The following is a 14,441-nucleotide window of genomic DNA, read 5'->3' as shown; positions in this document are numbered from 1 at the left end:
CATTAACATCCATTGACCAAAACCATATCTCAACAACATTCCATACTACATGGTTGGATTTGGAAGTCCTGAAAAAGACATGATTTTTTTTAACATATTTTAAGTATATATACACAGGTTAAATTTTTCTTGTTGTATTATCATTCCGTATCTATATATATATAGCTAGAAACTATCAATTTGCTTAATGCACATATTGATAATCATATATGTTGAGTGTACCTCTGTTGGAAATAAGAACACACAAACCTCCACCTAGTTTTAGTCAATGGACAAAACATTCATAACTATAAAATATTATAGATCTAAGACTTGTCAGTGTCTATTTACCATTGCCACTGAATCAGTGATATATGTATTGTACACATAATTATATACATGCAAGACTAAAATTATAAAGTACATACATGTTTGTATATAAGACTAAAACTGACATTCAGTCTTTACAACATCTTCATTCCCAAAGTCATTTTCAAATCTGACTTCATGGTGAAATAAGATTCCATATCTACAACCAATTAAAAGGAAAAATCCCTCTGATAGACTAGCATTTAAATCCGATTTCTAAAATGGTTGGAACTTAGAACTAAAAAATATCGAACAATATATCCGATATATTTCAAATGCATGTACACTTGTACATGAAATAATATAAATCTCTAAAATTCACCATATTGTTCCCTATTTCATCTTCTGTTAGATACTGTATATCCAGTGGCGGATCCAGAAATTTTGTTAAGTGGGGGCCCACTGACTGACCTAAGAGGGGGCTTGCTCAAGTCATGATTCAGTGATTCCCTATATAAGCAACCAAATTTTTTCTCAAAAAGCAGCCCCCCCCCCTAAATTCGCCTCTGATATCAACCTCTAGATGTCTTTCAATTACATTCAGTTTAGTGTGGGTTGATCTTTGATTGTTGTACATGTTACAACCAGATTCCCAGCAGGGAGCAACTTTGTAAGACCACAGAGGTTCAAGCTTAGATTTTGAAATGAGGAGGAAAATGTAACCTTTTCAATTTATAAAACAGGCTCAACATCATTTCTAAACATATATAAACATATTCCAAGTTGTGGACACACCTTCATTAAATATTCTACTTCAATTAGTGGAGGAGATCAAATTTTTTGGGTCTATATATTGTCCTTGATATTGAGGTTATTTTGACACAGCAAAATATAAAGAAAATGTAAACTATGATCTGGAAATTGACTTCGTTTTAACAAAATAAGCCTACTTAAACTGAACTTTAAATGCAAAAGACCTCTAAATGGCTAACAGATATTGCTATATAAAAGAATAGTCCATGATTATTCATGTACATGACATTAAAGAATTCATGAAATTTACACTGATTCTGTCAGTTGAATGGACTCGAATGAGATAAGTTATATACATGATAGACATAAAGGTTTTTTCCAACAGTTGTGTTGTAAATTAAATTACTTGTAATTTATGGTTGATATATTTATGTATATACATGTATGTAAATCATTGGCTCTTCAACCAATGATATTTTACAATATCGATTATTTGTTTATTTTCTATTGTTGGTATTTTTCAGCATACTAAAAATGTTTTAACACAACATGAGCGCAAGCTTGATAGGGTGTCCTCACACAGGGTTTTCGCTGGCGGTCGCCATTTTCCCAATTAGCGAAAAAATAATACTTGTGGCGATAAAAATTCGTCATTTGCTAAAGAATTTGGCGAAAGAAATATATAGAAAGATTTATTTTCCTCCTTTTTGTTTATTTACTTTTTTTTCGAGTTTCTCGGACTTTAACTTATCAGACAATACTCGGAATTCACCTTGAATGACCTCATAAAGATTTTGACAGAAAATCAATTATCAGCTGATTGCAATTTACAGCTATCGACAACAAATGCATTTGTGGAATGCATTTTGGCATCACAATTTCAAATAACATAGGATAACATATGATCTGTCAATATACATGTATGACGGTAGAAATGGGGGTATCTTATTGAAGTATTCTTGCCAAATGAAGATTAAACAGTAATTCTTAGACATGACCATAAAAGAGGGGGGATAGGACCTTTATCAGGACTCCAGGATCGGGTGTTTTTAAGCTCGGGATTATCCCCCCTCATAAAATGTACACTTTTTTCCAGAAGATTAAACTAGAGGCTCTAAAGAGCCTGTGTCGCTCACCTTGGTCTATGTGAATATTTAACAAAGGAAGCAGATTGAAAATTGACTACAAAGGTCAATAACTCCTACAGGGGCCAATTCATCCCCTATGTTCTATTTTTAGCCGTGGCGGCCATCTTGGTTTGATGGCCAGGTCACCGGACACATTTTTTAAACAAGAAACCCCAAAGATGATTGTGGCCAAGTTTGGATCAATTTGGCACAGCAGTTTCAGAGAAGAAGATTTTAGTAAAAGATATATAAAATTTACGAAAAATGGTTAAAAATTGACTTTAAAGGGCAATAATTAAAGAGGTCAACTGACCATTTTGGTCATGTTGACTTATTTGTAAATCTGACCTTGCTGAACATTATTGCTGTTTACAGTTTACCTATATCTATAATAATATTCAATATAATAACCAAAAACAGCAAAATTTCCTTAAAATTACCAATTCAGGGGCTGCAACCCAAAAACAGGTTGTCCAATTCATCTGAAAATTTCAGGGCAGATAGATCTTCACCTGATTAACAATTTTACCCAATGTCAGATTTGCTCTAAATGGTTTGGTTTTTGAGTTATAAGCCAAAAACTGCATTTTACCCCTATGTTCTATTTATAGCCATGGCGGTCATCTTGGTTAGTTGGCGGGGTCCTCGGACACAATTTTTAAACTAGATACCCCAATGATGATTGTGGCCAAGTTTCAAATAATTTGGCCCAGCAGTTTCAGAGGAGAAGATTTTTCTAAAAGATTACTAAGATTTACGAAAAATGGTTAAAAATTGACTATAAAGGGCAATAACTCCTAAAGTGGTCAACTGATCATTTTGGTCATGTTGACATATTTGTAGATCTTACTTTGCTGAACATTATTGCTTTTACAGTTTATCTCTATCTGAAATAATATTCAAGATAATAACCAAAAACAACAAAATTTCCTTAAAATTACCAATTCAGGGGCAGCAACCTAACAACGGAATGTCAGATTCATCTGAAAATTTCAGGGCAGATGGATCTTAACCTGATTAACAATATTACCCCATGTCAGATTTGCCCTAAATGCTTTGGTTTTTGAGTTATAAGCCAAAAACTGCATTTTACCCCTATGTTCTATTTATAGCCATGGCCGCCATCTTGGTTAGTTGGCAGGGTCACTGGACACAATTTTTAAACTAGATACCCCAATGATGATTGTGGCCAAGTTTGGTTAAATTTGGCCCAGTAGTTTCAGAGGAGAAGATTTTTGTAAAAGTTAACGCAGGACGACCACGGACGACGACGCCGGACGCCAAGTGATGAGAAAAGCTCACTTGGCCCTTCGGGCCAGGTGAGCTAAAAATCAGCTGAATTTGACAAATCACACTATTTGTTTTCCAAAAATAATCGTAATTGGATGGGGGTTGTGTGTATTCACATTATTTGAACAACTCTCCTTGGGCAGAGAAAAGAAAGATCCGTGTTTCAGGTAACCCGACCGACCCTGTTTTTTAGCCCCGACCTTAACTTTTATATTGGATCTTTAAAAAAAAAATAAAAAAAAATTATCAACCGACCCTGTTTTTGACACAGGCTTCTGATAAATGACATCATATTTTTTCTCTCTTGCTTCCTCTTGCATAGAAAGCCAGTAAAACATTTTATTAATGTCAAAAGGTATTCCAAACAGGTTAAAATCCAAGAAATTTGCACAGCAGGTGCTTCAAAAACATTGCAAATGGCCCAAGACCACAATTAATGACCCCACTGTTCGTTGTTCATGAATGTAGTTCCTTTTAATTAGTCATTAGAGTGTATTTTTCCTGTATTTTTTTTCTTTCCCTTCCCCACTCATTTCTTAGATTTTATTGGGTGGAAATGAAAGATCAGAGGTGAAATAATTTTTTGGATGTTGTATTTAAACTGATTTTGATATGGAATGAGTGATTAGGCCAAGTGCAACCAGATGCTCCGCATGGCGTAGCTTTATACGACCGCAGAGGTTGAACCCTGAACGGTTAGGGCAAGTATGGACACAACATTCAAGCTGGATTCAGCTCTAAATTTGGATTGTGATTAAATAGTTGACACAGGATAGGTTTCTGACACAGAATGAATGTGTTCTAATGAAATTAAAATTTTTGTTTTCTCTTAGAGCAATTCACTATGCTGTTGAATATTATTCCTCTCAAAAAAATGTTTGAAGAAATTTTCTTTTTATTTATGAAATTTCAAATGAGAAAATTGAACCCAATTTTTTTAATCACATCCCCCTTTCCCTTATTCCAAAACTAATCTCAATTAAAATTTCTAATGGAGTTTGCAACAATTACTACTCATTTAAATACATCATAAAATGTTAAGATGTAAAAAAACTGCTTGTTATCACTGAATGGTAAAGATTATTTTAATTTATCAGTTGGTAGTAAAAAGTGAATGTATATATAACAAAGATTTAAGTTGATTCTGGACAAAGAAAGATAACTCCAAATAAAAAAATTCTTACAATTAGATATTTCTTGCTTACTATTCTGGACAAAGAAAGATAACTCTAATTAAAAACAAAATTGCTATTTCACAATATTTTGCAATAAGATATTTCTTGCCATTGCGCAATACTGTGCAATTGAAAAGACTTGCTATTGCACAAAACTTAATATAATTTTAGATCCTGATTTGGACCAACTTGAAAACTGGGCCCATAATCAAAAATCTAAGTACATGTTTGGATTCAGCATATCAAAGAACCCCAAGATTTCAATTTTTGTTAAAATCAAACTAAGTTTAATTTTGGACCCTTTGGACTTTAATGTAGACCAATTTGAAAATAAGACCAAAAATGAGGAATCTACATACACAGTTAGATTTGGCATATCAAAGAACCCCATTTATTCAATTTTTGATGCAATCAAACAAAGTTTAATTTGTACCCTGATTTGGACCAACTTGAAAACTGGGCCGATAATCAAGAATCTAAGTACATTTTTAGATTCAGCATATCAAAGAACCCAACCGATTAATTTTTTGTCAAAATCAAACGAAGTTTAATTTTGGACCCTTTGGACCTTAATGTAGACCAATTTGAAAAGGGGACCAAAAGTTAACCAGATGCTCCGCAGGGCGTAGCTTTATACGACCGCAGAGGTTGAACCCTGAACGGTTGGGGCAAGTATGGACACAACATTCAAGCTGGATTCAGCTCTAAATTTGGATTGTGATTAAATAGTTGACACAGCATAGGTTTCTGACACAGAATGAATGTGTTCTAATGAAATTAAAATTTTTGTTTTCTCTTAGAGCAATTCACTATGCTGTTGAATATTATTCCTCTCAAAAAAAATGTTTGAAGAAATTTTCTTTTTATCTATGAAATTTCAAATGAGAAAATTGAACCCAATTTTTTTAATCACATCCCCCTTTCCCTTATTCCAAAACTAATCTCAATTAAAATTTCTAATGGAGTTTGCAACAATTACTACTCATTTAAATACATCATAAAATATTAAGATGTAAAAAAACTGCTTGTTATCACTGAATAATAAAGATTATTTTAATTTATCAGTTGGTAGTAAAAAGTGAATATACATTGTATATTGTATATATAACAAAGATTTAAGTTGATTCTGGACAAAGAAAGATAACTCCAAATAAAAAAAATTCTTACAATTAGATATTTCTTGCTTACTATTCTGGACAAAGAAAGATAACTCTAATTAAAAACAAAATTGCTATTTCACAATATTTTGCAATAAGATATTACTTGCCATTGCGCAATACTGTGCAATTGAAAAGACTTGCTATTGCACAAAACTTAATATAATAATTTTAGATCCTGATTTGGACCAACTTGAAAACTGGGCCCAGAATCAAAAATCTAAGTACATGTTTGGATTCAGCATATCAAAGAACCCTAAGATTTAAATTTTTGTTAAAATCAAACTAAGTTTAATTTTGGACCCTTTGGACTTTAATGTAGATCAATTTGAAAAACAAGACCAAAAATAAGGAATCTACATACACAGTTAGATTTGGCATATCAAAGAACCCCATTTATTCAATTTTTGATGAAATCAAACAAAGTTTAATTTTGGACCCCGATTTGGACCAACTTGAAAACTGGGCCGATAATCAAGAATCTAAGTACATTTTTAGATTCAGCATATCAAAGAACCCAACCGATTAATTTTTTGTCAAAATCAAACAAAGTTTAATTTTGGACCCTTTGGACCTTAATGTAGACCAATTTGAAAACGGGACCAAAAGTTAAAAATCTACTTACACAGTTAGATTCGGCATACCAAAGAACCCCAATTATTCAATTTTGATGAAATCAAACAAAGTTTAATTTTGGACCCTTTGGGCCCCTTATTCCTAAACTGTTGGGACCAAAACTCCCAAAATCATTACCAACCTTCCTTTTATGGTCATAAACCTTGTGTTTAAATTTCATAGATTTCTATTTACTTATACTAAAGTTATGGTGCGAAAACCAAGAAAAATGCTTATTTGGGTCCCTTTTTGGCCCCTAATTCCTAAACTGTTGGGACCTAAACTCCCAAAATCAATACCAACCTTCCTTTTTGTGGTCATAAACATTGTGTTTAAATTTCATTATTTTCTATTTGCTAAAACTAAAGTTATTGTGCGAAAACCAAGAATAATGCTTATTTGGGCCCTTTTTTGGCCCCTAATTCCTACACTATTGAAACCAAAACTCCCAAAATCAATCCCAACCTTTCTTTTGTGGTCATAAACCTTGTGTCAAAATTTCATAGATTTCTATTAACTTAAGCTAAAGTTATAGTGCGAAAACCAAGAAAATGCTTATTTGGGCCCTTTTTGGCCCCTAATTCCTAAAATGTTGGGACCAAAACTCCCAAAATCAATACCAACCTTCCTTTTGTGGTCATAAACCTTGTGATAAAATTTTATAGATTTATATTCACTTTTACTAAAGTTAGAGTGCGAAAACTAAAAGTATTCGGACGACGACGACGCCGCCAACGTGATAGCAATATACGACGAAAATTTTTTCAAAATTTGCGGTCGTATAAAAATCTACATACACAGTTAGATTCAGCATATCAAAGAACCCCAATTATTCAATTTTGATGAAATCAAACAAAGTTTAATTTTGGACCCTTTGGGCCCCTTATTCCTAAACTGTTGGGACCAAAACTCCCAAAATCATAACCAACCTTCCTTTTATGGTCATAAACCTTGTGTTTAAATTTCATAGATTTCTATTTACTTATACTAAAGTTATGGTGCGAAATCCAAGAATAATGCTTATTTGGGCCCTTTTGAAACCAAAACTCCCAAAATCAATCTCAACCTTTCTTTTGTGGTCATAAACCTTGTGTCAAAATTTCATAGATTTCTATCAACTTAAACTAAAATTATAGTGCGAAAACCAAGAAAATGCTTATTTGGGCCCTTTTTGGACCCTAATTCCTAAAATGTTGGGACCAAAACTCCCAAAATCAATACCAACCTTCCTTTTGTGGTCATAAACCTTGTGATAAAATTTTATAGATTTATATTCACTTTTACTAAAGTTAGAGTGCGAAAACTAAAAGTATTCGGACCACGACGACGACGACAACGACGACGACGCAGACGACGACGCCAACGTGATAGCAATATAAGACGAAATTTTTTTCAAAATTAGCGGTCGTATAAAAAGGTCATATTTACAGTTTTCGGAACATCTCTTGACTTGTCCATAGGGGTATGGATGTATATTGGCTAAATTTGTAAAAGTGATTGCTTCAATCTTTCTGAATTTTGGATATATTTTTGGACTAGTGCTATACATAAGACACACAAAAAATTTGACAAAAGTGCATGGTGAAATTTTTTTAATGATACAAAATGTTCAAAAGAAATGATAGAGAAATTAATTGTGGTCTGTGGCCAAATTGCACACTTCTGGTTTTTGAAACTAATTAAGGATCCGGACTTGGAAAAAAACATGATAAATACTCAATAACTCAAATATGAAATTTTGAATCATCACCAAAAAGTACAGATCATGTGACCATCATAAGAAACAACTATATTAAGGACAGACAGACGGACACCTGACATTTGTATACCTTTATACGTCCCGTCTTTGACGGACGTATAAAAAGCAGTACTAAGCGTGCATGGTGAGCTAGAAACATATTCAAAGAATAAAGTTTTATAACTTCTTAATGTCATATCCAATATTTATCAAAACCTAAAGGGGAGTTACATGTATCTTACTTCCTATATTTTTTCATGGATGTCAATACACCTAATCGCTATTTATTCCATACCGGATAAATTCTAAAATTACACAACTTTTTCATCCAGTTGAAGCTATCTGGGGGCCGTTGAAACAATTCACCATGCACAACACTTTTTAATGAGACCCGTTTTAACTTATTGTAAATACTTTAAACAAAATAATTTTTTACTTCAATTTTAATTTCGAAAAAAAGTGGATCATACTCTATTAAAGTTTCTTGATGATCGCTTTCTAAAGTTTTTCCTCCCTCAGCTCTCTACTAAAAAACCTTTATTTTCGGCCGCATGACCCAAACAGGAAGTTGTACATACAATGTATGACTGTTTTTCCCAGATTGGACTAAATAGCGATAAATAAATAAGGTGTAATTTCCGGGATTGTTGAAAACTTGCATATTCATCACTATCTGATTTTGTGGTTTTAACGTTCCAGACAGACAAATAGCAATAAGATGTTTAGGAAAACAGGACCCAAAACCTCCTTCATATAAGACAAAAAACATGGGAACTCATACTGAATGGTCAAATGTGTACAATATGAAAATTTGAGTTAAGATGGTAAAATCACAAATCAGCCATTAATGTAAATGGACCATAAGTATGACTGTTGAGCAAATTTAAAGGGAAATGACAGGGAAGGGGCAAATTAGCGTTTAAGGGGAGCAAATGCTGTTTAAATTGGTAAGCGCAGTGGCGGATCCAGAGGGGGGGTTCCGGGGGTGAGCACCCCCCTTTATTTTTGCCGATCAATGCATTTGTATCGGGACCTATGTTTTGCACCCCCCCCCTTTGCCCTGGGTTAGCACCCCCCCCTTTTGAAAATTCCTGCATCCGCCCCTGAAGCAGGTTTTAAATATAGAGGGAAAGTGGAGTCATCTTTTTAGACTTTAGTTACATGTAAATATAACTTATGTAGACTTACCTTCTAATTCTATAGACTATTAAAAAAAAAACACACACACAACTCGGAACTATTTCTAATTCACTTGCACTACTGATATGCAAACCTAAAAACAAAAAGGAAAATATCTTAAAATAGTGATTGAAAGATTCATAACACTTTGAAAGGATAATTCAGACACGTGTTACACGGGGAGCATGTTTGTTTACAAATAATAATGTCACGTGATCGCGCACTGACCTCGCATGCTGCATCGCCATTACAATTAACTAATACATGTTCATAACCATTTTCATGCAAACATGCAACGTGAATGTGATTGGTTATCAAATAATACGAAAATAATGCATGAACCGTTGAGGAAGAAATTATTTCATCAAATAGATTGGATTTTCACTTTCGACACGAATAGGTCGAGTTGACATTCCTGTCATCGGAGATAGTATTGAGATAAATGGGATAAAACGGACCGCCAAAAAGGTCTAGAGAAGCACATCAGTAGAACCTTAACATAAATAAGTAATACTTACCAAAATTTCTCTAATTGATAACCTATAGAACTGAAATTCCACAAAAATACCGGTAAATAATTTTGCTGATTGATATGATGCTGGTTAAGTTGGCGCGAAATAAATATTCTTACTCCTATTGCTTCATGTAATTTTTTTTTTATAAAATTGAATTCGACTACAGTTCAGCATAAAACAAACGTGAATATGCAAAAGCCAGGTAATATGTTAATGATAAAGTGTGTATAAGTTTTCTTAAACGAAGTTACCCGTATAATTACCAAGAATTACATTTGAGCGCAAAGTTCTGTATGTGGTTTGGTTGGTTTATGTAACATTTATAATTTAGACTGGGATCCTGGCTAATCTTGACCTTACGACGCGCAGCTAGATTGGACCGGATCCCAGGCTAATGTAACATCGTAAAACTCAGGGTAACGGATTTTTTTGCGTTGAGGCCATCTATTTTTATTACGGGTTCCACATATTTAAATCGGAATTATAGAAAAAATGGAATGTTGTGAGCAGAATCAAAACAGAAATGATGAATACTGCAACATTTCCAGCAAAATATAAATAGGATGGAGGATCTGCGTACTCACATTATTTGTAAAACTCTCCTTATTCATGTGAAGCGTGTGCTTTACATCGAGGCTTATTCTTTACATCGAGGCTTATCATGCTAATCATCGACGCCACAGTACTTCAACCAATCAGACAATGTTTATTTGGGGCATTCGATCGATTTTAACTCAGATTTTGGAATATTTCAATCGAAATTATAGAAAAATGGAATGTTGTTAGTACATATAAAATAGAAAAGGATGAATACTTTTAGCTAAAGATAATTTGGATGGGGGTTCTGTGTATTCACATTATTTGCACAACTCTCCTTACTGATGCCATATTTTGGAATTTCCGTGACCTAAATGGTTCGCGAAAATTAATATTTTTATATATAGTATAGTAACCACGAGGAATATATAAGGAAAAAATTTTCACGAAATAATATTCCAAATATATATAGAAGAACATCAGTTGTTCGAACTGATAGTCAAATGCGTTTCGTTTAAATATACTTTTTCACTTCATTTGTCTTTTGGAAAATGTTGTTTGTGCTGTATTTAGACCCTTCTTCAACGAAATTTGTTTAAAATGCACACGTTTAAAAATTGCGGTTTTAATTATGCAATCATAGGTTTGAACATAGTTTTCAATTTAGACTTGTTTATATTTTTCCGTTTGGGCTTGTACCATAATTTCCCTCCAGTTTATATAATCCGTTCATCATTACGACTCTTAAAATTCAAGAGTCTATCTAAAAATGAGGGTAAATTATATATAGCCTTCCAAATACCGTTTCTATCCCTAACATCACTGAAGAGACATTTATTGTCGAAATCCGGATCTGGTGTACCAAAAAAGATTAACACCTTATGTTTGTGGTATAACCTCTTAGCCACTAGTTAATTGTTTTCTGTTTAGTATTAAAGTTATATTAAGATCCATTTTGTTATATCTTGTGATCAATTTTAATTTGGCAATCGCCAATGGCAGTAAGCAGGGTTAAAGCACATCAGTTGTTTGACCTGTTAGTCAAATGCGTTTTGTTTAAATATACTTTTTCACTTTTTTGGTCTTTTAAAAAATGTTGTTTGTGCTTTACATTTAGACCCTTCTACAACGAAATTTGTTTTACATGCACATAAAAATTGCGGTTTTTATCCAACGCAATCATAGGTTTGAACGTAGTTTTCAATTTTGACTGGTATATATCGTTGCATAAAAAACGCAATTTTTATATATATATACAAGTCATCAACCCACTAATGTTTATATATATATATACAAGTCATCAACCCAACAATGTTTATATATATATATACAAGTCATCAACCCAACAATGTTAGATCTGTAAATGTGCTTTCACAATTTTTTTGTTCTTCCCTTGCCGAGATTCAAACCCATGCTACTGAGATATCGAGACACCAAAATCGCCTGCATTGTAGCCGTCCCTCTAGACCACATGACCACCTGGGCTTCATAAAAATGAAGCTTTCGGGGGCCGGGTGTTACCATTCCACGTCAGATTTAATCTAGCGTCGTACTACAGTACATGATATATATATATAAGGCAAGATGTTATTCTTACAGATCAGCTAAATTATCTATAGTAAAGGATCCTACAAATTAATATAAGATACAGTCACAGAAAATAATTATATTCATAAGTACGTCTGAGCCAGTGACAACTCTACAACAGATTTATCCATCGGATCACCAGCAGTGATGGTGATACATGACTGTGTACATTATGTATATATAACTCGTCTATATATATAAGTCCAGGTGGTCTTATTTAAAGCTTCCATTTTTCGTGCGAGAAATATTGCTTGCATGGAGCAAAATGAAGACTTATGTTGCCTTTGAGGCGAATGAAAATAATATTCATGAGATACCATTACTTTTCAGCTCTAGTGTTACAAAAGAAGGCAAATTACTAAATTATAAACCTTTCATCCGTGCAGGTATAACAAAAGTTTTAGCATTTAACGTATGAAGGAGTTTCTGATTTTTTTAAATTTATTGCAATCCATGAAATTTTATCTGAGAAAGATGCTGATCTAAAATATGATGATGTCTGCAAATTTTATCTAAATATTATTCCAGTTTCAAAGAATTTTGAAATAACTGCAGATTGTTTTTCTTTTTCTGATGAAGATAAAGAAGTTCCTATGACACAAAATACTCGAACTTTTTATAATCTCATATTACAACTTGTTGGAAAATTGCCTGTATCATAATCTTATTGGATCGAATAAGAACTTTCAAAATGTATAAATTATAAACATATTTGATTCGAATGTCATACAAGTGAGATGTTTAGCTAGCTTTATCCTAAATTTTATACATACGAAAATGCAGGCACCAAACACGCGGGCAATTTCAAATAAGAACCAGCCAACGGAAGATGAAAATCATTAGTCCTAAACAAACAGACGAAAACGTCTAAAACTCCAAGAACCCGGGGTTATTCCGTGTTCATTAAAATAACTTAAGGCTTGAGATATGGTATAGACACGTGGAAATACTGAATGTTTTTCTATAAATACATTTTGGTTATTTTTTTATGTTCGGTTGCTGTATCATTGACGTTTACCTAAATCTATTTTTGTTTTATAGTAACATCATATTCTGCATATCATAAAAAAATCAGGGACGTTTTATTCTAGTATGTTGCCTTCGTGTATTCGGTTATCCTCATTCAATTACCATATACATGACAATGTAAAAATAAATAACTACATGATTTAACCAAGCTTCTAGATGTGTTACTGCTCGATTAAATGTAACATATGGGAAATCACACATATTTTAAGGCCATCTGCTAGATCAGATTAATCTTCCTAATAAATATATTCAAATACAGTGTCTATATGGAAAAATTGTGTATGATCTTATGAAATGTTTAGACGAGGTACAGAATGAAAATAAAGAACAGAACATCAATATATATCTTCTTAATACAACAGCGATTACTTTGAATTGTACATGTTTTGAATCAATTAGCAATTAAATAGTTTTTATATGAATTTCATTAAGTTCACTGGTCATGTATATATAACTTGTGACGAACACACTATTAGTTTGGCTTAAAAAAGTACCAAGACGAACCCAAACCATCATCATTTAACGTTTCACGCTCTTCCATTGTGAAAAATACCTCTGGAATGGACTTTGATTGAGCAAAAAAACGTACGGCATTAACAACTCCGATAAAAGATTGTTTCTCTTTTCCAGTAATGTTCGTTGATTTGAATACACGAAATGCCATGTAATCTCGTCCAGGTTTAAATATTCCACACCATGGAACATTCTTTGTAGTTTTAAGATCCATTTTATTTACACAATAATCGTGACCGGAAAATAATCCTCCAGGTTTTAACTTTGGATACCAAACAGTCATGTCATTTAAAACATCTTTGTAATCATGTCCAGCATCAATATATATCCAATCGAACATGGCATTTTTAAACTGTTTAGATGCACCGAAAGAAGAGTTTTGTAAAAATGTTATATTTTTAGATCTCCATTTTTCCAAATTTTCCTTCAATTTCGGTCGGATGTTTACATCGACCATAATATAATTCCCTTTAAATTGTTCAAGATTATGTTCCGCAAAATCACCATCATACACTCCGATTTCAGCCGCCATACCATATGTATGGTTCCGTATCATATATTGTATAAACTGATGTCTGTATCTGAATACATTTTCCTTCCTAGATGTTGAAACGGGAATTTTGTTATTAAAACTCTTTTGTTTAGACATGTTACTTTTGGCATAGTGCAGTTCAAACATAAAATAAAAGTATAAAATGCAAACACACACAGCAATTATTAAGTAAAACCGAATCTTAGTGAGATAACGCATTGTGTTGAACAACTGATTTTCATTATTGATTATAGAAAACGGATGACAATATGACAAATGTAAGTTTTAAAAAGCAACAGGTTGAAATTAACATAAACTCGATAAAGATGTGTAGCAGTTTTCATAGATTTAATGTTGTTTTTAAAAAAAAACCACCGAAAATTTGTCAACTAAAAGACAGCAGAAA

The 14,441-nt window shown here is 32.9% G+C and overlaps 1 protein-coding gene across 1 annotated transcript; it reads right to left on the bottom strand.

Moving 5' to 3' along the window:
* Nucleotides 1–13,462: 13,462 nt before the first annotated feature.
* On the bottom strand, nt 13,463–14,035 carry LOC134684578 (uncharacterized). The gene has a single exon (XM_063543873.1). The coding sequence runs from the start codon at nt 14,033–14,035 to the stop codon at nt 13,463–13,465; it is 573 nt and encodes a 190-aa protein (XP_063399943.1).
* Between the last annotated feature and the right edge of the window lie 406 nt (nt 14,036–14,441).

The sequence above is a fragment of the Mytilus trossulus genome, chromosome 9 (assembly GCF_036588685.1).
Source record: "Mytilus trossulus isolate FHL-02 chromosome 9, PNRI_Mtr1.1.1.hap1, whole genome shotgun sequence".
In the NCBI taxonomy this organism is placed as follows: domain Eukaryota; kingdom Metazoa; phylum Mollusca; class Bivalvia; order Mytilida; family Mytilidae; genus Mytilus; species Mytilus trossulus.
This window is presented reverse-complemented; position numbering and strand designations above follow the sequence as displayed.